General features: G+C 40.0%; 1 protein-coding gene across 1 annotated transcript in view; it reads left to right on the top strand.

The window, feature by feature from the left end:
* The window catches only part of LOC150099878 (receptor expression-enhancing protein 5-like), a 177,095-nt gene that overhangs the window by 84,372 nt on the left and 65,469 nt on the right, over positions 1–27,254 (top strand). The window contains exon 3 of the mRNA XM_090403508.1: positions 24,233–24,371. Within this exon, the coding sequence (XP_090259634.1) occupies positions 24,233–24,371 (139 nt within the window). The remainder of the gene's footprint in view (positions 1–24,232; positions 24,372–27,254) is intronic.

Consider the following 27,254-nt stretch of genomic DNA (forward strand, 5'->3'; position numbering starts at 1 on the left):
CTTGTGGCAGTCTGTCAAAAGCCTTTTCAAAATCTAAGTACACCACTGTATATGCATCTTCCCTATCCAAGGTATTTATAATTATTATTATTATTATTATTATTCAGGAAGCCAAGGAGTCAAAAGACTCGTCGAGGGAGGTCCTTCCTAAGACATAGTCTGTCAAGACTCATCGAGGGGAGGTCCCCCCCTGAGAAACACAAAGTTTATCATACCACTCTTTAAACTCACTGACCGTTCTCACTCCCACCACTCCATCAGGCAATGCATTCCACGGCTCAACCACCCTCCACACAAAGAAACCACTCCTTACCCTCTTGCTCACAGTTTCCTTTCGTAACTTCCAGGGATGGCCTCTTGTCATCACTCCTTCCCGCTGATCAACCAAGCAAAAGAACTCCCCAGTGTCAACCCTGTAACCACCTCTCAACAGTTTAAAAGTCTCAATCATATCACCTCTCCTTCTTCTATCCACCAAACTCTGCAGTCCACATTCTCTCAGCCGATCCTCATAACTATCCTTGTACAGTCCTGAAACCATCTTTGTCATCCGTCTTTGTATCCTTTCCACAGTTAATTTATCCCCTTCAAATCCTGGGGACCAAATCTGAGAACAATAGTCCAAGTGTGGTCTGATCAGAGACTTATACAACGGAATGATAACCCTCTTATCTCTGCAGGTCAATGTCCTTCTCATAATAGCAGTAATCCTCTGTGTTACCTTCACCACCTTTGCAATATATCCCCTAAACTTCAGGTTTCTATCAATCATCAACCCCAGATCTCTTGTCTCCCCTACTTTCTCCAGTATAACTCCTCCCATAGAGTATGCAGCATCCCATCGATGTTTCCCAAACCTCAAGACCTTACATTTTGCTGCATTAAACTGAGACCCCCATTCATTTGCCCATCTATCTAGCTTATTTAAATCCTCTTGCAGGGCTACCACATCTGCACTATTACTAATAATCCTTCCCAGCTTCGCATCATCCGCAAACAACTGAATATCCCCCTGCAATCCACTGGCTATGTCATTGATATAAAGGTTAAACAATATAGGTCCTAGTACTGAGCCCTGTGGGACCCCACTTGTAACCCTCTGCCTCCTGGAAACTGCTCCACCATACACAACTCTCTGATACCTATCAGACAGCCAATCCTGAATCCAGTTGACCAATCTGACATCCAGACCCATGTGCTGCAACTTAAATATCAGCTTATCATGTGGCACTCTGTCAAATGCCTTCACCAAGTCTTAGAAAATTGCAGTATATGCCTTTTCCTCATCTAATGTTCTTGTAACTTTATTATAAAAGGCTAGCATATTGCTAAAACAAGAGCGTCCTTTCACAAATCCATGTTGATTCTCACAGATAACATTACCCTCATCTGCCCAATGCTGTACACGGTCCCTGACTACTTTCTCCAAGATCTTAACAACTACTGATGACACACAGACTGGCCTATAATTAGACACTTCTAGTCTGTTACCACCCTTATGCAATGGCACTATCTTACATTCCTTCCATTCCCTGGGCACCTTTCCCAAAGCCAGACTTTCATTGAAAAGCCACGTTAAAGGTACTGTCAATTCCCTAGCACATTCTCTCAAAACTCGTGGCGAAATACCATCCAGTCCCACAACTTTACTGACATCCAGAGTACTCAGTATCTGAAACACACACTCTCCTCCTGTACCTCCAGACCTCGTACCAGTCCTATCCCTCTAGCATTAAAACTGACTCCTCTAGGATGAAATACTCCAATAAAGTGTTCATTGAACAATTCCACTATGTCCTCTGCATCAGTCACTCTATTCCCATTTTTATCCCACAATATCATTCTTCCACAGTCATTTCTCCTCCTACTGGCCACATAGCTAAAAAATTCCCTAGGATTTTCTTTGGATCTTAGGGCCAATCTTCTCTCATATTCCAATTTCGCTTTCCTTACCACACTAGTCACTCTTCTGGCCTGTGTCTTATATTCCTCATGCATCTCTTCACCTGTCTCCTTATATCTCTTCCATAGCCTCTTTTTTGCATGCAATTCCTGTTTAATATTGTTTGTCATCCACTTCACTCCAAATTGCGTCCTCTTCTTCACTCGTAGTATACAACTTACCATTGCTGATAACAAATATTCTTTCACAATTTCCCACGCACTGGTGATATCCCGGCCTTCCAATTCCTCCCTCCATGAAACTTCCCGAAGTTGACGTCTAAGACTATTATAATCACCTGCCTTATAATTCCACATAAGTTCCCGTCTCTTTGATACTCCTGCATGTCTATTCATTTTCCAAGTCAAAACCATATGGTCCCTCTCTCCAACTGATGGGAGAGATGTCAACTCAGTTATTATCAACTCTTCTGATGCTATAACCAAATCCAAAATTTTTGAACCTCTTGTTCCCTCTGTTACATGTTGCCTAATACATTTGTCCCTCAAGAATTCTAGAAATTCCATTCCCCTATTGTTACATGCATCTTCCTCTCACCAATTTATACTACTGAAGTTAAAATCTCCCATAACAATCATTCTTCTTGCACTTGCCAAACTTAGCTGTCTAAACATCTCCTGGTCCCCATCCTCTGTGCTCCTGGGTCTGTAGCAACACCCTACTAAATATCCTGTCTTGCCTACCTCTACCTCACACCATACGCTCTCAAAATCATTTGTCTCACTTTCTTCCAAATTCTCCACTCTTAGAGGACATAGGTCATCACTTATCATCACCCCACCACCACGTTTTCCCCTCCTGTCCTATCCTGACGAAAAATGCTGTACCCAGCGATTTGTCACCTTGTTATAGTAAACAGGTTAGTGAAACATGATCTCCCCTTAACAAATCCATGCTAATAACCACAGAGAATACTGCTATTATCAACCCATTTGTGTATCCTACTTCTCACCAATCTCTCTAGTACCTTCACCACAGCTCCAGATATACAGACCAGCCTATAATTTGAAGCTACAGCCTTATCACCACCTTTGTGCAGTGGAACAATTTTATCCTCCTTCCACTCCCTTGGAACCTGTGTTGTAGTAAGACTTTTATTAAACAGGCATGCCAATTCCTGTAACATTCCTTTAAGATACATGGTGATATGTTATCAAATCCTATTTTCTTATTGACATCAAGATTATTTATTTCCTCAAATATTTCCTGCTCACTCACAATCTTCGCTATCCCCTTCTATGTCCTCTACACTTAAGTTCCTCATGATTCCACCCTGATTAGGTGAAACATCCTTATAAACATCCCTATTTCATCCAATAAGCGCCTCCGTAGGGCATTTGGAAGAACGACGGTACATTGTGCCCTTCGATTAGAAAAGGCCTAAGTTTGATTCTCATGAAGGAATCTTTATATGGACTTTTTCAATTGAAGGTGAGTTAGCCGATCTCATACAGAGGTAGCAGAGTTTTTTTCTCTCAGAAACTCAGGTTTTTCATCCCACATACCAACAAATCGACCCTTCGGAACACACACAATTTACAGACAATAAATAATAGTTGTGGTGGGGCAGTAGATGGCGTTGATGTAGATGATTAGTAGTAGAAGTTCTGTGTAGTAGTAGTGGAGACAGAGAGTTGTACAGTAGGTGTCCTCTTGTGATGGATATTCGGACTCCTTGGAGGTGTCACGAATAATAATAATAATAATAATAATAAAACTTCATCTTACCATGATCATTCTTCCTTCTACTTGCAACTCTCTAGGATTTTTCTTTGCTTGATTTGTCAATTTCTGCTCATACTCTACTTTTGTTTTCCTTACTATCTGAGTCACTCTCCTGGCTTGTTCTTTATACTCTTCATGTGACTGATTATTACCATTATTCATCTTGTACTCCTTCCAAAGTACTTTCTTTTTCCAGATTTCCAGATTTCATGCTTAAGCTGCACATCTATCCATTTTACAACTACCTTATTCAGCCGTTTGGCTTTCAGAATACATTCACACATTCACTGGTATATATTTCTTTGTCAGTTCACATGCAGCATATATTTCCTTGCTGCTAAACTCCTCATTCCATGCTATACCTCCAAGCTGTCTCCTAAGCTTGTCTCAATCACCAGTCTTATACTTCTGCATATATCATTTCCTCATAGAAGTCTTCCACAACCAACGTGATCACTTCATGATCACTTTCACCAACTGGAGGAAAGTGTGAAACCCCACTCACAAATATATCCTCTGATGAAATGATCAGATCTAGAATTCTCGATCCTCGCATACCCTCCTTTACGTGCTGCCTGAGATAGTTATCTCTCAAGAACTCGAGAAATTCATTTTCCTTATTCCCAAATGCTATCTTTTGATTCTAATCTATACCGCCATAATTAAAATCATCCATAATCATTACCCTTCCTTTGTGCACTAATCCATGTTATTTATACATCTCTTCATCACCACCCTTCACATTCTCAGGCCTATATCAACATCCAACTAAATATGTCTTCCTCTCAAACTCCATGTTACACCACACTGCCTCATAGTCATTGCTACTAATTCTCCCTTTCATGTCTATCTAATATGGACTTAATTCCCCTGCTATCATCAGCAGCATGTCCTCTTCCCTTTTTGCCCTTTCTATCCTCATGAAAAATACTGTATTCTTCCATTTCTATTGTTATGATATCACCTTCATTCAACCATGTTTCACTTATTCGGTTGATTTGGAGGCAAATAAACTCAATCACTGAAACCATTTCATCCCCCTTATTTCTGATACTTCTGGCATTTGTAAACAAACAGAGCAGTTCATTTTTAGGTCTATAGCCAGTCCTATCCAAGCCATGTGTTGGTTGTGATTTTCCCATCACACCCGTCCCTTTATCACCACTTACCACATATATCTGCTGAGTCTCAACTTCTCCACCCACATCACATTCTACTCCATCTTCATACACACATTCACTGCCACTTTCAACATCCACTCTCCCTATGGCATATCTCCCTGTCCACCCAAGTTTTCCCTGTTTCTCTTGCATTCTCATTCTCTCTTCATCTCTCACACTACTAGTGTTTCTACAGCCAAGCATTTCTGTCTCTTCAGTACCACTCTCCTGATTTTTCCCTTCATCTCTTTCTTCTGATCTTTTGTATGCATCACACACACACACACACACACACACACACACACACTGTACTTCCACACACTGGATGAAATGTTTCAACCAGCAACATTTTTCTCCGGTATGCTCACTCCAAAGCCATTTAAATGCAACCCATCACTCCTATATAATTTCATTCTTCCCTTAAATACATGCCGTACATCCACAAACTTCACTCCCTTCTCCTCACACAGCTCTGCTAGCATACCATTCATTTTGGCTCTCCATCACAACTCATCATTATACCTTGACAACACATTGATAACCTTTCCTACTACTACACTGTTATCTTTTATTCTTCTCAATAGTCTTTTGATATTCATCCTGACATCCTTCTTATGTCCACTTAGATTATTCGTCCCTACAATCATGACTAACTCTCTTGCTCGTTTCTTCCTTATGTCCAATACCTTAATTATCCTACTCATTCTTCCACCTGGATAGCAGACCTGAATCTCTTAGTAACTAGACCTCTAATTATGAAGTCTCCATATAGTGCTATCTGGGAATCACTCATCACCTCTTTTATTCTTTTTTCTATCATTTTGTTCTCTTGCACACTTTCATTAGTTTCCACTAGACGTCTAACATCACTCTACATGTTGCTCATTTCATTTTTCATTTTCAATAACTGCTTCATTAAATCTTGCATTCCAACAATTTTGCTCTTTTTCATTCCTGCAATATCACTGCTTCTCATTCTGCCTCACCTTGCTTTCATTTCCTCATTCATACTTTCTTTCTCTCCCTTATCAACTTTTGCTTCCAAATCTTTGCATCCTTTCATTCCCTCAGTTTTTCTAGCTTTCATTTCATTTCCATTTTTCATAACTTTTTCCATAACTTTTGCTTCTATATCTTTGCATTCTTTCACTCCCTATATATCATTAGGAAGTGAAGCAGATTTGGATGATAGTGTTGATTGGGTTGGCGTATGTTGAGCAAGAATAAGATGCTTGGGGGGGGGAGAGAGAGGGAGGTACTAAAAGAAATGGAAAGAATGAAAAACGAGTTAAGAAGTGTGAATGAAAAGATTAGGATATGAAGCAGGCTGACCGATGTGAGGCAGTACTCGCATCGTGCGATATCACGCGATATCGCACGATGCGAGTTCTCACCAAACGATCATGCGTTATCGCGTTGACGTTGCTAACTAAATAAAAAAATAAAAAAAATTTGGCCACCACACGAAATTCCAATTTTCAGCTTGGCAATGAAAGTGTTAAAGATGTATATATCGATTTAGACATGGGCAGTTTAGTAAGGTGAGAGAGAGAGAGTTATTGAAATGATAGAAGGAGAGAGAGAGCGAGAGAGAATGAGAGAACCAGGAAAAGAGGAAATGAGAGGAGGAGAGGAGGGAGGAAAAGATGCAGCAAGCAAAAATTAGCAACCTCTTGGTGGTGCTGCTACCAAGCGAAGATGGATGTAACTCATGATGTGAGCTGTTATAAAAAGATTAATATTAGTCATAAGGAAAGATTGTGTTTATTTCATGATAATACTGTTTTTCAGTTTGCACTCATCAAACTGATGATTTTTTTTGTATGATTGTATGATATTTTGTTAGAATTTTAATGTCTCGGTATTGTCTCAATGTATGTTGATTGTAATTTAGCAGGGTGGCTACCAGTTTTAGCACTACACCTAGCCCCCCCCCCCCCCCCCAACACACACACCATTTAAAGACTGTTATTCTTATCATAGTGGATGATTTTGTGTAACTTGCTGAACATGTGGTATGTATGCATCCCATTGTTTAAAAATGTGGCAGGTGCAAGATGGAAATGTATATGTGTGCATGAAATGTAAGCAGTAGGAGTTGATGGCAAACATCAGTGTCTTGATCTTGGGATTTAGTGGTGGCAGAGATAATGCTTCGGAAATGGGTGAGTTTCAATTTGTGGATGCCAGTAGTGTCTTGGAGGGTGGAGAGAATATTAACACGTTCATTGCCAATCACGCGATATCGCACGATGCGAGTTCTCACCAAACAGCCGATCATGCGTTATCGCGTTGACGTTGCTAACTAAATAAAAAAATTAAAAAAATTTGGCCACCACACGAAATTCCAATTTTCAGCTTGGCAATGAAAGTGTTAAAGATGTATATATCGATTTAGACATGGGCAGTTTAGTAGATAGGGGTGGTTTGTCTGATTGTGTGTGTGAATGCAAATTAAAAGCAGAATGTGTGGAGAGAGAAATAGAACTGCTGAGAAAGGAGATGGAAGGAATGAAGACTGAGTTGAGGAGGATGAATGAAGATCTTCAAAGGATAGAGAGATTGGCTAGTGTGAGAGGAATGAGAGTAGGTGTAAGAGAATGGTATCAGAAAGCGAGAGAAAGAGAGAACTGGGACTAAAGGAAATTGTAGAAAGTAAGGGATTCTAGAAGCAAGGCATCAGAGAGCAAAAGAGAGAGTAAGGTGAGAGAATGGGAGAGACGGTAGAAGAGAGGAGATTGCAGAAAGTTGAGAGTGTGGAAGCAAGGGAATAGAGAGATAAGAGAGGAGAGGAGAGAATCAGAGAGAAACAAGAGATTGGAACCAGTAAGAGTCAGGGATGCCAGTGAAAGTAAAGGATGAATGAATCTGTTCGTGGTGCCATATATGGAGATTCGATGATTTGGGATGTTCAGAGTTTGCTAGAGGAGTGCTTGCCTGGTGGAATGACAGAGAATGTGGCAATGAAGAAGGAGAAGATAGTAATGGTTGGGACAAATTACCTGAGAGGTAGCATTAGATTTGAAGTTGATGTTAGAGATAGTGCAGCAGGAATGTGTCTGAGGAAATAATACTGAGTGTATGATAATGCAGAGTGGAGGAGAAGAGCAGTGATAATGAATGAGATGATAGTAACAATGTGCAAGAAAAGAGGTCTGAAATATGTGGATGCATGAGTACGTTTGAGGACAGAAGAGAGCTGTATGCAAGAGATGGATTACATTTGAATGCAAAGGGCACAGGCATTTGGAGAGACTGTTGTTTTCTGGACAAGGAAACTAGAATTGCACAGGTTGAATGTTGCAGGGATGGTCTCAAGTGGGAATAGTGGCTTGAAAAATGAAGAGACATACACTATATTACATTGCCAGGCAGAGCATGAGGGAAGTAATAATGACTTCGTATACAAAGTCATTATTATAAAGTAAATAATGTATATACTGAAAAACCAGTGTTTTTCTGTATACAAATGCTAGAAGCACTAGGAATAAAGGGAAGGATTTTGTGGCATTGATTGACTCAGTCTCTCCAAGATTGTTAGTATCAGTGAAACTTGGTAAATTAGGGATGTTCTAACTGGGACAGAAATAGGAGGGTATAGCATATTTTGGCAGGATAGGGAAGGTAAACATGGTGGTGGAGTGTTGTTCAAGATAACAGATTAATTGTGCACTCACAGGGAATCATCATCTCAGTGGAAATGACATTAATGGCTTTTAGAATATATGTTGTTATAGATTAGGGAATGTAGATGGTGATAAGCAGGAAATGTTTAGACAAATTAGTTTGGCAACTGAAAAGTGAGTGATCATTATGGGGGGACTTAAGTGATATAAACTGAACAGAGGAGACAGCTTGCAGTAATAAGGGAACTGAATTTTTGGATTTCTTGAAGGACAACTCTCTTAGGTAGTATGTGGTGGAGGGAACATGAGGATCAAGAGTTTTGGATTTAGTCATAGCATAGGAGAATCTGACTGTGACAATATACTTTTTCTACCATTGGTCAGAGTGACTATATAGTACTGACTTGGAGGATGAATAGGCATGGAGAAGTAACAGAACAAAATTAAGTTATGTGAAATTATAAGGCAGATGACTATCATAGATTTAGAAACCAGCTTGCAGCAGTACAATTGATGAAAAAATTTAAAAGAAGAGGGGTCATTAGTGCATGGGAGATACTTAAGAAAAAATTGTTGATAGCAATTTTAGATTGTATAACTCGAGTGAAGAAGAAGATAAAGCAATTTAGAGTCAAATGGAATAAAAGAGGAATTGCTGAAGAAAAGAGATTATGGAAATCATATAAAGGGAGGATAGAGAACATTGCATGAGGAATGTAGGGCTCAAGCTAGGAAACTGACTAGTAATGTAAAAAGAGAAAAATTAGAATATGAGAGGAGACTGGCACTGCAATCCAAGGAGATTTTTCATATTGTAGAATGGGGGAAAAGGAGGAAGGAAAATGAGCCATCCAGGAACTTGCAAAAGAAGGTGGTGAGTAATAGGCTAAGAAGTAAGTTTTTTGCATGGAGATTGGTAGGAGCATGGAATGCATTGCCTGAGAGGGTGGTGAACGTGCAAACTGTGGATGAGTTTAAGGTGTTGCCCTCCCACGATGAAAATTATTACTCCATGGATGTCAGGAAAATAATAATAATAATAATTACTTAAATTAAGGGGATATTAAATCCCACATAGTTTTAAAACCGAATAAGAAACTCAAAGATTGGAATCAGAGAGTTTCTTGCCAAATATAGTAAACTATAAAGTATCGGCGACCACTGGCGTGAGCAAATGCAAGTGACCCTAGTGCGTGGTGCAATACCAGAAGACTCGCAGCAAAATCGGTAAATTCTGATCGCTATTCTTAGGTATTTTCCATAATGTAAAAACACATTTCCTAGGAAATGTATGCTGTTATTACATTATGGTGGGAGGTCACTACCCAGACCGGTTTCAGCCTTTTTTGAGTCTTCATCAGTGAGTAGCTAGACCTAATACCAAAGTGTATAGCGAAAAGAACTTATATACTCTGTGATACGAGTTTCCAAACAGGTGCAACCATTAAGTTACTTTAGTATAAAGAGCTAATAAGCTCTTTATACTATAGGGTCACTTGCCTTTGCTCATGCCAGTGGTCGCCGATACTTTATAGTTTACTATATTCGGCAAGAAACTCTCTGATTCCAATCTTTGAGTTTCTTATTCGGTTTTAAAACTATGTGGGATTTAATATCCCCTTAATTTAAGTAATGTTTTCATTGCCGAAATGAAGCTTATTAGCTCTTTATACTAAAGTAACTTAATGGTTGCACCTGTTTGGAAACTCGTATCGCAGTATAAGTTCTTTTTGCTATACACTTTGGTATTAGGGCTAGCTACTCAATGATGAAGCCTCAAAAAAGGCTGAAACCGGTCTGGGTAACAGCATACATTTCCTAGGAAATGTATTTTTACATTATGGAAAATACCTAAGAATAGCGATCAGAATTTACCGACTTTGCTGCGAGTCTTCTGGTATTGCACTAGGGTCACTTGCATTTGCTCACGCCAGTGGTCGCCGATACTTTATAGTTTACTATATTCGGCAAGAAACTCTCTGATTCCAATCTTTGAGTTTCTTATTTGGTTTTAAAACTATGTGGGATTTCTTCTTCTTCTTCTTCTTCTGCAGCTTCTCCCACTTAAGTGGGGTCACTGTTTATTATGAGTCTCCTCCACACCTTCCTGTCTTGGGCTGTCACCACATCCAAGTTCTTCATCTTCAAGTCCTCTTCTACCAGCTCCCTCCATCTCTTCTTTGGCCGCCCACGCTTCCGCCTTCCTTGCACATCCATCTGCATGACCCTTCTTCCCACATATTCGTCCTCCCTCCTCATCACATGACCAAACCGTCTCAACCTTGCCTCCTGTATTTTCGCTCTTAAGTTCGTAACTTTCACTGTTCCCCTGACATAGTCATTTCTCAGATGATCCTTTCTGGTCACACCGCACATCCACCTAAGCATTCTCATCTCTGCTACTTCCATCCTGCTAATGTTATTTTTCCTCAGGGCCACAGTTTCTATAGCATATGTCATAGCTGGCCTCACTACTGTCCTATAAATTTTGCCTTTCAGATTGATCAGCACCCTCTTATCACATAACACTCCAGCCATCTCCCTCCAGTTCCTCCAACCTGCTTGTATCCTGCATCCCACTTCCTTCTCACCTCCTCCATCTTCTTCCACTGTCGAACCTAAGTATCTAAAGTCTCTCACCTTCCTGATGACATTTCCTTCCAGCTCCAGGTCTGTCTCCTGGCCACCGCCCACTGTGCAACACATATACTCTGTCTTACTTCTGCTCAGTCTCATACCTCTCTCTTCCAGTACTTTTCTCCATCTTTCCAGTTTAGTTTCCGCTTCTTCTCTTGAATCTGCACACAGCAAGATGTCATCTGCATACAACATTGTCCAAGGTGCATCTTCTCTCACCTCCTCTGTTACCACCTCCATCACAATATTAAACAGAAACGGACTTAATGCTGACCCTTGATGCAAGCCAACTGTTACTTGAAAACTTTCTGTCTGTCCCAAACAGGTCCAAACACTTGTCTTCACATTTCTGTACATTTCCTGCACCAACCTGACATATTTCTCCGGCACCTTCTTCTTCCTCAGACACCTCCAGACTTCTTGCCTTGGCACTCTATCGTATGCTTTCTCCAGATCAATAAATACCAGATGTAGCTCCCTTTGTTTCTCTCGATATTTTTCCATCATCTGTCGTAACCCAAAGATAGCATCTGTTGTTGATCTTCCAGGCATGAAGCCAAATTGTTCCTTTGCAATCTCCACCTCCTCCCTCAATCTACCATCAAGAATCCTTTCTAGGATCTTCATTGTGTGGGACATCAACTTTATTCCTCTGTAATTTTTACAGTCTTGTGCATCCCCTTTACCCTTGTAGATGGGAACAAGCATACTCTCCCTCCATTCCTCGGGTATATTTTCCTGTTGGCAAACTTTCATGAACAGGTCCCACAGCAGGTCAATTCCCTCTTCCCCCAGTGCCTTCCATGCCTCCACTGGAATTCTGTCGGGGCCCACCGCTTTTCCATTTCTCATCCTCTTCATGGCCTCCGTCACTTCCATTCTACTGATGTTCTGCACCGTCCCCTCAGAAGGCTGCCCATCTCCTCTGTGAGTCCTTGCATTTTCCTCATTCAGAAGTCCCTCAAAGTATATTTTCCATCTGTTTCTTATGTCCACATCCCTCCATAATACTCTTCCTTCAGCATCTTTGATCTGCCTCACATGTAAGATGTCCTTAGCTGCTTTATTTCTACATTTCGCTAGTTGGTAAATTTTTCTCTGTCCTTCCTTTGTTTCTAATTGATCATACAGATCTTGATATGCCATGGCCTTCGCCTGTGCCACAACTCTCTTGGCTTCTTGCTTTCTCTCTTTGTACACCTCTCTGTCCTCTTCCACTCTTGACTCATCCCACTTCTGCTTTGCCTTCCTCTTAGCTGTCACTGCCACTTGTACATCATTATTCCACCACCAACCCTCCTTCTGCTCTCTAATCTTTCCCGATGTCTCACCAAGCACCTCAGTTGCACAGCTCAGGATTACTTTTGAATTATGTTTCCACCAATCTTGTACACTTTCCAGTCCATCCGAAATCCTCTCTAACACTCTCTCCCTAAAATGATTCCTCACACTCTCTTCTTTTAAGCGAAACCACTTAATTGTCTTCATCCCATGGCAACCTATGTGGGATTTAATATCCCTTAATTTAAGTAATGTTTTCATTGCCGAAATGAAGCTTATTAGCTCTTTATACTAAAGTAATAATAATAATGTTATCTCTACCTTGAAGTGATAAGGAGGCTTGTGTGCACCTGTGCTATGCTAGCAGTAACAAAGCTACCAATAAGACCTTCCAGTAAGGACACATTAAGAGGTAGGTGCTAAATTACGAGAGAGAGAGATACCCTGCTTCTCCAGATTGGGGGTTTTACATAAGGCTTGTTACCTTATTAAGTAAATATCAGGGTGGTCTGAAAAGTGCTCGACCTAACAATGAAAAAATGAATTTATAATTTCAAAATTATTTTATTTTTCGACATAATCTCCCTTAAGACTAATACATTTATTCCAGCGATGCTCCACTGCCATTATTCCATCCTGGTAGTGGTTCTCGGTAAGATCTGCAAAATACCCCTCTACAGCTGCAATCACCTCTTGATTCGAAGAAAAAACACTTACCAGCAAGGAAGAGTTTTATTTGGGAAAGAGATAGAAGTCAGACTGAGCCAAATCTGGAGAACAGGGTGGATGTTCCAACAATTCATAGTGCAGATTTCTTAATTTTCCCATTGCCAAAACACCTTTGTGAGCAAGTACATTTTCCTGATGAAAGATGATTTTTTTCTTTGAATCAAGAGGTGGCTTGAAAAATGAGTTGCATAGACCTCCAAATGCCAGTGTAATGGGGGCCCCATCCTGTTGAAAAGAATATGTGAATACAAGTCTTTGAGTTGTGGAAAGACGAAATTTTCCAGCATGTGGAGGTAAATCATTCCATCTATATTGCTTTCCATGAAAAAAAATGAGCCAATGATAGCATTGAAGATTACACCACACCAGACATTTACTTTGAGATTCAAGCACACATATTCCATGAAACAGTAAGGATTCCCCCCCCCCCCACCCCCCCACACACATATCCTGACATTGTGCCTATTTACTTTTCTGCTGACAAGAAAAGTGGCTTCGTCCAAAAAGAAAATCTAGGAGAAAAAGAAAATTTTAGAACATGTCGATGACACATTCTAGAATTTCAGCTGCGAACATTACCCATTGTGGCTTATCATTTTGCTTGATTTCCTGCAACACCTGAACTTTGTACACATACATTTGTACGCGTGTGGACCCAATTTATGATGGATGACCTTGGGAACAGTGGAGCGGGGTATTTGCAGTTTATATGATGATCTCCTAATGGATTTGTCAGACTTCACACAAAGGTCTTGTGAATCCTCTCTCTCCCTTCTCTTCTGATATTTGCTGTTACCTCCTCCATGGTGTTTCAAATCGCTTCACGTCATTAGGAAATTTTCTTCCCAAAAACGAATACTCTTGGGGTCATGTGCTGCCTTTTTGTACACCTGATGGAATTTATTCTGCACTGCTTTCATTGATTTCAGCTCAGTTAACCATCACACAACTTGCACTTTCTCTACCCCTAATGCCATATTTAAAACCGTGACAAAACTATGACAGCCCTGTCTAGCAGCGCTACTGCATTGCGATGCAGGATAAAATTCTGGATGAAACTTGTAGAGTCTCCGAAACATTTGAAGAACCCAAACCTTATACAGGGTGTTCGGGATAAATTTGACAGTTTCGTAAGGAAAAAGAAAATCTTCTTTGTATCTATTAAATTTAATGAATTGACAAAAAAACATTACAGGCAGAGTTAATTACAATACTACCAACAAGATTTACTCAAAATAACCACCATTAGCATCGATCACAGCTTCAATTCTGCTTCGGAACCTCGAACAAGCTGATGCTACAGTCTCCCTGGGAAGGGCCGCAAAAACTGTTTTAATTTTATCCATTAACTGGGCTTTTGTATTACTGGAAGTGCGATTGGTGTCTTTTTCAACTGCGCCCCATACAAAATAATCCATGGGGTTAAGGTCTGGGGAGTTTGGAGGCCAAACATTTGGACTGGTGAAGTCGTAGAAATTTTCAGACAACCATTTTTGACTTTTCCCAGAGGTGTGGCAAGGGGCCGAATCCTGCTGCCATACATACGGCCTACCATTCGCTACCCTTGTTATCCAGGGCTTGACTACAGTTAGCAACTCCACGAACAAAGCCCGAATTCCAATGCCAGGGTTCTTCAACACCTGTTCCTGCAGATTTGCGAGGAATTCTGCTGTACGAACGCAATCAGATTGTCTGCTAGGGATCTTTCTTCTTGCTACATCCTCGTAGTCACCATTGCAAGTCTCTAGTTCATGCCTGATTGTTTTTACTGTATTCAGGGAGCATTGGGCAGCAGTCGTAATATCCTTATTTTGATGGCGGGCACGAATCATCATGATACAAGTTATTCTCTTCCATGATTCAGGTGGGTTCCAGCTATCCATCCTTTCTGACATCTTGTATATGAATGAAGAAGGGTCCAAACTTTTAAATGAAGAGAAGTGTGTGTTAATACATGTAACTTACGGAAAAATATAATTAATTATAAATATGTCAAATTTATCCCGAACACCCTGTATATTTCTGCATTTCGATTTTTTACTGTTCTTTGAAACTAGGGAGGTCCAGTGCAAAAACCCTGTATTATTATATAATCAAGGAAAAATTTCACTACATGACAAATAGTCCTATACTGAACGGGGAGGGAGGGGGAGATCCATGGAAGTTTGTGTAAGAGTGTGGTGGTTAGTAGGTGGGGTGTACAGACTAGATGTTTTGCATGCAGAGTGGTGAATGAGTGGAATGGATTACTGGAATTTAGTTGCGAGTTCCCTCACAGTGAATGAGTTTAAGGAGAGATATGATGGGTTTTGTGTGTATTTAGTTAGTTTGGTTTTCCCACAGTGAGTCTCCAGACTCCATGGAGTTACCAAATAATAATAATAATAATATGAGGAACGTCCAGAAAGTAAGTTCCGTTTTTAAATATTTTCACTGCAGCGCTGCGATCACAATGGGTGCATACGTGCTGAGTTTGTTGATTCATTAGCAAGGCATTGGTGCCATTTTCAGGCATTCTCCCAGTGCATACGCTTCTTGGTGTGTGTTTATAATGTCTAAGAAAATCGAATCGCCTGCCACATGTGAAATTAGGTCAGTTATCCATTTCTTGAATGCGAGGAACGTTAAAGCAGCTGAAATTCATCGGCAAATTATTGAGGTTTATGGAGAACATGCAATGAGTGATTCACTGGTACAAAGATGGGTAAGACTTTTTAATAAAGGAAGGAAAGGTGTGCAGATGGTCGCCCACTTCGTTCATCACCTGAATGGTGATGAATGGAGTGGGCAACCATCTTTAGTGACTGATGATTTAGTGCGTTCAGCTGAAGAGAAGATTCGACAGAATAGGGGATTTACTGTGACGTCACTCTCGCTGCAATTTCCAGAAGCTTCACGTTCATGTCTTCATGAAATTGTGTCGGAGAAACTGAATTATCAGAAATTGTGTGCATGCTGGTTGCCGAAGTTGCTTACAGAACAACACAAAGTGAATCGGCTGGGCAGTGTGTATATGTGTTGGAATTCTTGACATGCTACCATTAGGATGGTGATGCTTTCCTGAGCAGACATCACCGGGGACAAGACTTGGAATCCAAACAACAGTCCATGGAGTGGAGGCATACCTCATCACCAGTGAAGATGAAATTGAAGACAACAGCTTCCACTCAGAAAATCACGTGCACTGTGTTTTGGGACAGACAAGGAATTTTGTTGCTAGACTTCTTGGGTTAAGACTCCACAGTCAATATGAGTATGAACTGCCAAACCCTTAAGAAACTGTGCCATAGGATCCAGAATAAATGACGTGGCATGCTTACCAGGAGCGTTGTTTTGATTCATGATAATGCCCACCCACACACGGCCGGCGTAATGCAACAACTTCTCGCCACCTTCGTCTGGGAACAATTCCATTATCCCCCATATAGTCCTGACCTCACTCCAAGCGACTTTCACCTGTTTAAACATCTGAAATCTTTCCCTGGTGGCCAGCAGTTTCAAGATGACAACGAGATCAAAAAAGCAGTCAATACATGGTTTGCATCACAGGCGGCAACGTTCTACGACGAAGGTATACAAGACTCATGGTACCCCGTTACGATAAGTGCCTGAACAATGGCAGAAATTATGTAGAAAAGTAGTGAAAGATGTCTACTTTAATTTTCAATAAAGTTTTTTGTAAGTATAGTTTTGTTTCTCTGACAGCCCATCGGAACTTACTTTCAGGACGTCCCTCTTAATATAATGAAGTAGGCCAATATACTTATATGACTCTTGAGTCTGAGTTTAATATACGTCTTGCACTGGGTCAAGTTCAAAAGGATTAGAAGTAAGGCAAGACTGTGCTGCTTCATAAGAGAGGTGACAGAACTCAAGTATCAAATTATAGGCCTATCTGTGTGTCAGTTGTTGGTTAACATGTTGGAGAGGCTTGTGCAAACCAGGATCCAGAATTGGGTTGACAAAAATGATATTATCTTTGATGGACAGCATGGATTTGCTAAAGGGAATGTCATGTTTTAGTGAGTTACTTAGATATTACAATAAGGTGATGACTTCAATGGACAAAGGAGATAAATACTAAGTATACACAGTAGTATACTTAGATTTGCAATGGCTTTTGACAGATTGCCACATGATAAGTTGATAGTGAAACTAGAGTGGATGGGATTGGATATTAGACTAGTGCATTGGATTGGAGATTGGCTATCTAATAGGTGTCAGCAAGTTGTGCATGAGGGGGGAATATCCTGGAAAAGGAAAATCACTAGTGGTGTGCCTCGGGGTATGTTTTAGGGCCATTGCTGTTTAGCCTGTATGTTAATGATATTGTTGGGAAAATTTAGATGGGGATATTCAGTTGTTTGCAGATGATGCAAAGTTGGAATGAACTATGAGGAGTAGATCAGATGTTGTGGCCTTACAAGAAGACTTGAATAGATTAAATGAATGGGCACAGTTGTGGAGATGCCAGTTAAATGTTGAGAAATGTAAGGTTTTAAAATTTGTGAAACAAAGATGGGATGTAGAATTTATGCTTGGTAGGGATATATTGTTGCAGGTGGAGGAAATAAGAGATTTTGGATAAGGATCTGAAATTTAGAGGACATATTACCAAACTTGTGAGGACAACACAACAAATTCTGGGAATGATGCGGAGGACACTGACTTCTAGAAGTAAGGAGATTCTGGTTCCATTGTATAAGGCTATGATTAGACTAACATGGACTACTGTGCACAGATTTGGTTGTCTGGTTTTCAAAAGGATAAAGAGATGTTGGAAAAGTTTTGCAGACAACTGACTAAGATGGTTTCTGATCTCTGGAATATTGATTATGAGGAAAGGCTGAGAAGATTCAATATACAGAGTCTAGTGGATAGTTGGAAGAGGGGGGGGGTGATATGACAGAGGATCAATGTTGAAGAGGTTTTTCATAAAATGGTGTGAGAGCAGGGGAGAACAAGGGAATGAGAAGCAGGTTTTTTTGCATGTAGAGTTGTCAATGATTAGAATGCCTTGCCGAAGAATGTGGTATCTGCAGAGAATTTGAATGTGTTTAAGGCAGTGGTCGCCAAAGTGGTCGATATCGACCCCCAAGGGTCAATATAACATTGTTATGGGTCGATAGAAAAATATAAGACATCATTAAACAGGTAATATTTAATTCGGTTAACTTGGATTATCTCCATCCTAAATGACAACGCAATTAAGAGTGAATCGTGGGAACAGTGACATGAATAAGAACTGTAAGATAGAACAAGGTCATGAAAATAGTTACGGAGGCCAATCAAGTAGGCCAAAATGACACATTAATCAATAAACGGATGTCTGTGGTTCCTGCCCGGCCGGCGCGGCGGGAGCGAGATGGCAACACGTTCGTGATTGCTTATTTACTTATACTTACATGTATTCGATCCCGGTCTCATTTTTGCGCATCGACATACAAGTGAGCGTTAATGTTCTAAAATTCATCAACATACATATTATAATTCAATTGTTATTCATTCACGAACTAAATTTCTCTATGTTGAAGAGTTGAGCAGGGCTGGTAGTAATACCAGTAGTTTATTAATATTAAATATCACTAGTAATACCAGTGATATTACTAGTGATAGTAATAGTAGTAGTAATAGTAATATAATCATATATACTATATTATACATACAATAAACACTGTAACTATAAAATAAAGAATCTAAAAACTCACATAAACATCTTTTTCGCTTGTCCTATTATAATTACGTAATAGTAAAATAGAGGGGGGGGGGGTTGATAAAACTTCAAGAAACTCTTGAAGGGGTCGACGGTCAAAGAAGTTTGGCTACCCCTGGTTTAAGGCATGATATGATGAGCTGTGTGTATGACAAAGGGATCTCCTAGATGAGTCTTTGACTCCATGGGAGTGTTAGGGTAATAATAATAATAATACTAATAATAATGTCTGACTTGGGGCCATGTCATTTGAACTGATAATAAATGAAACAATACAGAGTGTTCCAAAAAATGTATATACACTTTGAATAATTATAAATACAATATTTATTAATATACATCTAAATTTTATAATCCAAATTAAAGAAGATAAACGTAGAATCTTTTTAAGTTATCACGAGCGTTCGATCTTATGACCATTCTGGTCTGGGCACTGCTGATCATGCAGACCATTGGAATTGCAAACATGATTGATTTCATTTGGTATTTGGGCACTTTTTCTTTCAATTCATTAATTGTTGCCAGTTTTGTGCCATAAATATTGTCTTTGATGAGTCCCCATTAAAAAAAGTCTGGTGGTGTGAGATATGGTGAATGCAGGGGGAAGGGTATTCAATGCTACCTCTTTGCCCAGTTCATCTGTTCAAGCAAATTTTCATCAAGATAAGCACTCACATCACAATGATATTGGGGAGGTTCTCCATCTTGCTAAAAATAAAACTCTTCCTCATTCCCAAATGTCTCTTTGGTGTGGCAGATTCCTGCAGCAAGTTCAAATAAATGGCACCAGTGAACAGTGTTGTCAAAAAAAATGATCCAGTTAAGTCCAATGCTCACAGTCCATACCACACTGTAACTCCTGGTAAGTTCACATGGTGTTACATCATAACATGTGGATACTCAGTTGCTCAGTAGCCGCTTCAAACAATCTTGTTTGAAAACTGTGCACCTCTGCACATTTTGCCAGGTGCCATTCACAAAGTTCAATTCTACAGTTAAGATCAGCTTCATTGAGAGTGTGGACTAATGTTGGAATAAAACTTTTCCAATGAGCATGCTTCAAAATGCAATGAACACACAATTTTGAAATTCCTGTCTCACAAGCTGTTTGCTGACAGATTTTCTTGGCGGTAAATTTCCAGCAGCTCATTTTTTCTTGTGGGTCTTCCAGAATGCTGCCTCTGGATGTCTTGAACAGTTCTATCTGCTTCAAACTTATCTCTAATTTGAGTAATGGTAAGTTGCATTGGTAGATCTCTCTGAAACTCCCTTCTAAACTATCTTTGCACTTCACTTATGTTCTCACACTTCCAGTAGCACTTCAAGATAAATTTTCTTTCCTCAAAACCTAGTCTCATTTCAGCCATTATTTCAAATCAGTTACACCTGAAAAGAAAAAAAAAATGTAAAAGTGTGTATACATTTATTGGGATACCCTGTAAAATACAAAAATATACTTTTGTGCTTGGTAAACAGTTTAATTAAACACACATATAGACACTACTTAAATATTATAGAAATCTACCACCAAAGAAGATAGAAAAGAGCATTCTAAATACTTGTATGAGGAACTACAAAAATATTGAAATAAATGTTATAAAAAAGACTATATATTTAAGGGCAAACACGTATGTTTACAGCAATGGTGACAGTAACGGTAATCAAAATTTGAAAAAGTATTGCAGACATTTTAGAAGGTGCAGATTTAACTTCTTTGTCATCAAAGAAAGTTAGAAAACAGTTAGAGGGAAAAGTCCAAACCGATTTTATGGAAAGAAAACAAGAGATAAATAATATAGTTATGGAAATGATAACTTCCAAGAATGAAAGTGGAGAGATCATGATTCTGAAGAGGGTGAATCACATAAAGGTGATTCTTCAGAAAGTGAGGTAAGTAGATGGCATTTTTAAAAATAAATGTACAGAAATATTATCGCAATCTTCTAGTGTATATCCTCAGTGGGTTTAGGGGATATTATGAGTAACTCAGTTAGGATTTCATGATTAGCTTCTAATTGGAAATGATCTTAAAAATTGGCATACTATTTGTCTTTGGTATTATGGTATGTAGAAAACTCATCGAAAAACAATTCACAAAGGCACTTTGATAAAGAATTTATTTAAAAACAACAATTAACTGAAAAATCAATTCATCAAAGGCAGTTCTTAAAAAAAATGTTTGTTGAATGGCAATTCTGGCATTCTGTAAATCTTGATAAAAAAATCTTCATAAAAATCTGTAAAATTGTTATAAAAACACACCATGAAAATGCCATATCATTGCAGCTGTATAGGGAAATGCCACATAGCGTGATCTGCTTACCAAATAACTTCAGTTTATATTGAAATAATTATAATGCTGTTATTTTCCATGTGTATACCTGAAGTTGATTTTATATGTGATTTATGGCTACATTAATTAATAACAAAACATCTAATTTTGAAGGAAGAGATATTTGAGGTGTGTAACCCACCTTCTGATTTGTGATAAAGTAATACTCCACCTTATGATGCTTTACCTTATAAATCCAGTAAAAGTCCACTTCATGATGCTTTACTACAATTTGATACTTTTTTGATACTTACTACAATACGATACTTTTCAGTTTTGATGGATGAATGCCTATTTTTTTCAATGTCACATTCACTCATATAACAATTTTAGCAACATGATGCTGCTGAAAACAGTTGCAAAATGATGTACAGTATTTGTGAACTCATTTTATTTATAATGTAGTTGTGCACTACATCTGTCTGTGGTCTTGTGTTTCACTGTCAATTATGAACTATTTATAACTACAATTTTATTTTATCGATGTTAATGGCAAGCCTAGTTGGCTGAGTGGTTAGTGTACCCTTTCTCCACCCAAAAGTATGCAGGTACAAATCCCACCGTGGGCATGGATGTTTATGGATTGTCTGTAACAAACTAGTGCCAATGGTGAGCAATACGTGGTGTTAGTGTAGATGATGTGGTTCGCTGTAGTTGGTGGATTAGTGGTGGAGACGGAGAGTTCTACAGTAGATGCTCTCCCTCGATGAGTCTTTGGACTCACTGGAGGTGTCAGGCAATAATAATAATAATAATAATAATGGATTGCAAGTGGATATTCAGTTGTTTGCAGATGATGCGAAGCTGGGAAGGATTATTAGTAATAGTGCAAATGCGGCAGCCCTGCAAGAGGATTTGAATAAGCTAGATAGATGGGCAAATGAATGGGTGTATCGGTTTAATGCAGCAAAATGTAAGGTCTTGAGGTTTGGGAAACATCAATGGGACACTGCATACTCTCTGGTAGGAGTTCTACTGGAGGAAGTAGGAGAGACAAGAGATCTGGGTTTGATGAATGATAGAAACCTGAAATTTAGGGGACATATTACAAAGGTGGTGAAGGTAACACAGAAAATTGCTGCAATAATGAGAAGGACACTGACCTGCAGAGATAAAACAGTTATCATTCCATTGTATAAGACCCTGATCAGTCCAAACTTAGACTATTGTTCTCAGATTTGGTCCTCAGGATTTGAAGGGGATAAATTAACTGTGGAAATGGTACAAAAGTGGATAAAAAAGATTGTTTCAGGACTGTACAATGATAGTTATAAGGATCGACTGAGGGAATGTGAACTGCAGAGTTTGGTGGATAGAAGAAGGAGAGGTGATATGATTGAGACTTTTAAACTGTTGAGAGGTGGTTACAGCGTTGACACTGGGGGGGTTCTTTCACTTGGAAACAGGAGTGATGACAAAAGGCCATCCCTGGAAGTTACAAAAGGAAACTGTGAGCAAGAGGGTGAGGAGTGGTTTCTTTGCGTGGTTGAACCATGGAATGCATTGCCTGATGGAGTGGTGAGAGCGAGAACGGTCAATGAGTTCAAGGAGTGGTATGATAGACTTTGTGTTTCCTAGGAAGGACCTCCCACGATGAGTCTTTTGACTCCATGGAAGCCTGAATAATAATAATAATAATAATAATAACAATAATAATATATTGACAACAGGAGACCTCAATGCTAGAGTTTGAAGTAATTCAATCCCAGATATTATAAGGGTAAATATGGAGAAAGCACTGTGGAGGAAACACAAAATAATAATTAGTTACATGAAGACTATAAAGATCAGGCCAGGAAGGTGACTCAATTGGTAAAGACAGCAAAAGTGAGCAGAAATTAGTCAATCAAGCTGAGAAAAATTCTAGCAAGTTCTTTCGATATGCGGTAAGTAGAAGAAAGAATGATTATGGGATGATGATGTTAGTTGATGACACTGGTAGATTGATAACATGATGCAGAGGATATATGAGTAGTCTTCAAGTATTTCATCCTTGTGAAGGTGACATCATGAAAAACTGGAGTATTTGTCCCATTTCTTGAAGCAACGTTCTGTAGAATTAAACAACTTTTTCACATTTGTTTAACATGAATCTTGTAACAGGGTGGAAAGTGGGAAAAATTGTTCCAATTATTCACAAAGCAGAGGGGATAATATTGAGGCTGCAAATTATAGGCCAATCTGATGGTCAGCATGGGTTTCTCATGGGAAGGTCATGCTTTAGCAGTCTGCTATCTATTACAAGGTGACATTTAATAAAAAATAAGTAACACTGGGTTTATAGGTCATAATAATTATTTAAAAAAATCTGCTAGTTTTCCCATTTAAGCTAGTGGCTTCATCTGGGTTTGGGATGAACACACAAATACAGGAAAACCTCGCTTAACATGAATTCGATATGTGCAATCAGCTAGCATGATTGAGAGAAATGTTACCGTTTCCTGCTTTAAGTTAATGATTAATCACTTAATACAATTTTTTTTATGAAATTTTACATTATGCAAAATTTTTTGTCACCTATCGGCAGTGAGCGGCGGTGCTTGTCAATGTAGTGGGCAGTGGCAGTTCTGCGGACGGTGGTCGGCGACACTTGGCAGTTGACTCAAAGCTATCATGGCAAGTGCATGTGCAAACTCTTTTCTCTTGCTCAATCACTTTTACTTCATTAAGGGAATATAAATTGCAGAGCCTTGTGAATAGAAGAAGAGGGGACATGATTGAGACATTTAAGTTGGTGAGATTAACAGATTAATGTGGAGGAGATCTTTTCATAGAGGAGAGACAAGGGTAGAACAAGAGGCTACTTGTTCTACCCAATCTGTATACAGAGGGTGTGAGTAGGGGATGAGAAGAAGGTTCATTACATAGAGACTGATTGGTGAGAGGGATTTATTGCCTGTAAGTGTGGTGAGTGGCAGAAACTGTGAATGGGTTTAAGGTATGGTTCAATGAGCTATTTTGCATCAGAGAGTGTGCATCTCCTGCGATGAGTACTTTGACTCCATGGAGGTCAGATGTTAAAAATAATAATATGCATATAATGTTTATTTGTCTTCTCCTTTTCAGAATTCATGCTCTTGAATCTGATGACAGAACTCAAGACAGTAGATGGTTAACTTACTGGGTTGTGTTTTCTGCTCTCAATATTATTGAATTCTTCTCCAACATAATACTAAAACTGTTTCATTTTTATTGGCTTTTAAAGGTAAGCATCTATTGGAAATTGTAATATAAATTGTTTTAAATAAAGAGTAAAATTCATATTCATTGTAAGAAAAATTGTATTGAAAATTATATATATAGTCATACCCTGAAGTTACGTGGTAGACGGGACCAACAAAAAGAACGTATAAGTCGAATTCGCGTAACTCGGGTATAATTTTGCATACAAACATACAAAATATTAGATAATTGGGACCAAAGGTTTACAAAAACACCTATATATTTTAAGAAATATAATCATAATTGTAGTTTTTCGTACATAAAAAAAAAGAAAGTTATTTTGATGTCAATGGTTTCATAAAATCTAATAGATTCGTCTGACAGCAAAATGTTTTTTTCTTGTCATGCAAAATTTCTTCATAGCAAGCTAATGATTTTTTTATTCCTTACCTTATGGCTACAATTTGTTACTCGTTAGAATCTATGTCCTCCAAAATCTGCAAACCTTTCTTTTATGATTGTTCTTACTGTGGATTCCTGTAGATCAAACTTCTTTGCTAGCTCACAAATTTTCATTCCGCCTTCAAAATCCTTAATAATGTTGAGTTTTTTCGAAAGTCAATGTTTTTCTTTTCTTGCTAGCTGTAGAAGAATCGGACTTGCTTCCTTTGGATGACATTATTATTTTTTATCAACAACATAACATTAAACAATCGCAAGGTTTGTAGACTATAAAAATCGTGTATGAATGGAGACCACACGAAACACATCAGTGCTTGTTCACAGCATGTGCGACACTGGCGAATGCGGCTGGCGCCAGAAAGATACGACTAGTGGTGAGGCGTGAAGCGGGATGGGAATACGTACATATATGAAACCACGTAACTCCGGATTCACGTAAGTCGGGGTATGATTGTATTTGCAAAAGTTGTGCAGATAATATTCCATATGTTAGGACTGTACTACCAGTTTTTTATATTCGATGCATTTTTGGTGATTTTAGAAAGAAATGAAGGATTATTTTAGTTTCTTAAAAGACATTAGAAGAAAATTGCTATCCTTAATATCTGAGAGTTTAAGAAGTATGTCAGAAATATAGACTCAGTTTTCCAAAATATATTAATATATGTGAGTGAATAAAAATGGCTTGATGAATAAAATGATTGGTATGAATAGGATGTGTATCATTTGAATGGTATAGAATGAAGCATTTGGAAGAATTATCTATTACTATGATTGTCTATGACTGGATGAGAAGAGGAAAAAAAAATAGGGTTGTTAGGGTACGATCATCTGTGTTTATAATCTCGAGGATTTACTGCTGTGCTTATACAGTTATCTCTTCATTCATGATACTTTTTAGAATAGTTCCAGGAAGGAAGGAGTTCATGACTTGGTTCATAGTGAACCAGCCAAAAATTATTGACATCAGTAAGTAGGAGGTCCTCACACAAGCCAATGAGATTAGCAACCACTGAAAGGCTTTCACATTCATCCATTCCATAGTGGACTCATATGGAGAGATTGGTGAGTAATGTGCAAGAATGTAACCTGAAGTAAGCAATTTGGGGTCAAATCGATGACAAGAGAAATTGCAGGAGAAAAAAAGATTATGGAATTCATATAAAGAGAGACCCCCCCCCCCCACCCCCCCCCCCCCCCACCCCCCCCCCCCCCCACCCCCCCCCCCCCCCACCCCCCCCCCCCCCCACCCCCCCCCCCCCCCACCCCCCCCCCCCCCCACCCCCCCCCCCCCCCACCCCCCCCCCCCCCCACCCCCCCCCCCCCCCACCCCCCCCCCCCCCCACCCCCCCCCCCCCCCACCCCCCCCCCCCCCCACCCCCCCCCCCCCCCACCCCCCCCCCCCCCCACCCCCCCCCCCCCCCACCCCCCCCCCCCCCCACCCCCCCCCCCCCCCACCCCCCCCCCCCCCCACCCCCCCCCCCCCCCACCCCCCCCCCCCCCCACCCCCCCCCCCCCCCACCCCCCCCCCCCCCCACCCCCCCCCCCCCCCACCCCCCCCCCCCCCCACCCCCCCCCCCCCCCACCCCCCCCCCCCCCCACCCCCCCCCCCCCCCACCCCCCCCCCCCCCCACCCCCCCCCCCCCCCACCCCCCCCCCCCCCCACCCCCCCACCATTCCCTCTCTCCTATTGTTTCCATTCCCATACCTCTCTCTTCTACTGTTTCCATTCTCTCCTCTTCTAGCACTCCCATACATCTCTCTCATTCCCTCTCTCCTACTGTTTCCATTTTCTCCACTTCTAGCACTTCCATATCCCTCTCTCATTCTGTTTCTCCTACTGTTTCCATCCTCTCGTCTTCTAGCATTCCCATACCTCTCTCTCATTCCATCTCTCCTACCGTTTCCATTTTCTCGTCTTCTAGCACTTCCATATCTCTCTCATTCCGTCTCTCCTACTCTTTCCATCCTCTCATCTGCTGACATTCCCATACCTCTCTGTCATTCCCTTTCTTCTACTGTTTCCATTCTCTCCTCTTCTAGCACCCCCATACCTCTCACTCATACTCCCTAAATTCTCTCTCTCTCCTACTCTGATTCGCCTTGCATTTATCTCTTCCATTCTCCTAATGTTATCTTTCATACTTCTGCTCTCATTCACAAGACATTCCACCTCCTCTTTCAACTCATCTGTCTACCTCTGCAGGTCAGTCACTCTTAATCTAAATTCACTCTCCCAAACTAAACCATCTCCTAAACTTTCACAGTCACTCACACCTTCCACACTATCAACTATTATTTTCTCATTCTCTCCTATCACACTACTTGTCTTCCTACATTCATTCCCCATTCCTGGAGCCACAAAGTCGGATATCGATATATCTAATGCACTTATTTCCTCCACCTGCCTGCATTTTGCGCACATATGCTCTCCACTCTCTTTAACAAGCTACATATGTAATTC

Source organism: Typopeltis vanoorti, chromosome 14 (assembly GCF_054136105.1).
Source record: "Typopeltis vanoorti isolate ZY-2024b chromosome 14, IOZ_Tvanoo_1.0, whole genome shotgun sequence".
Lineage (NCBI taxonomy): Eukaryota > Metazoa > Arthropoda > Arachnida > Uropygi > Thelyphonidae > Typopeltis > Typopeltis vanoorti.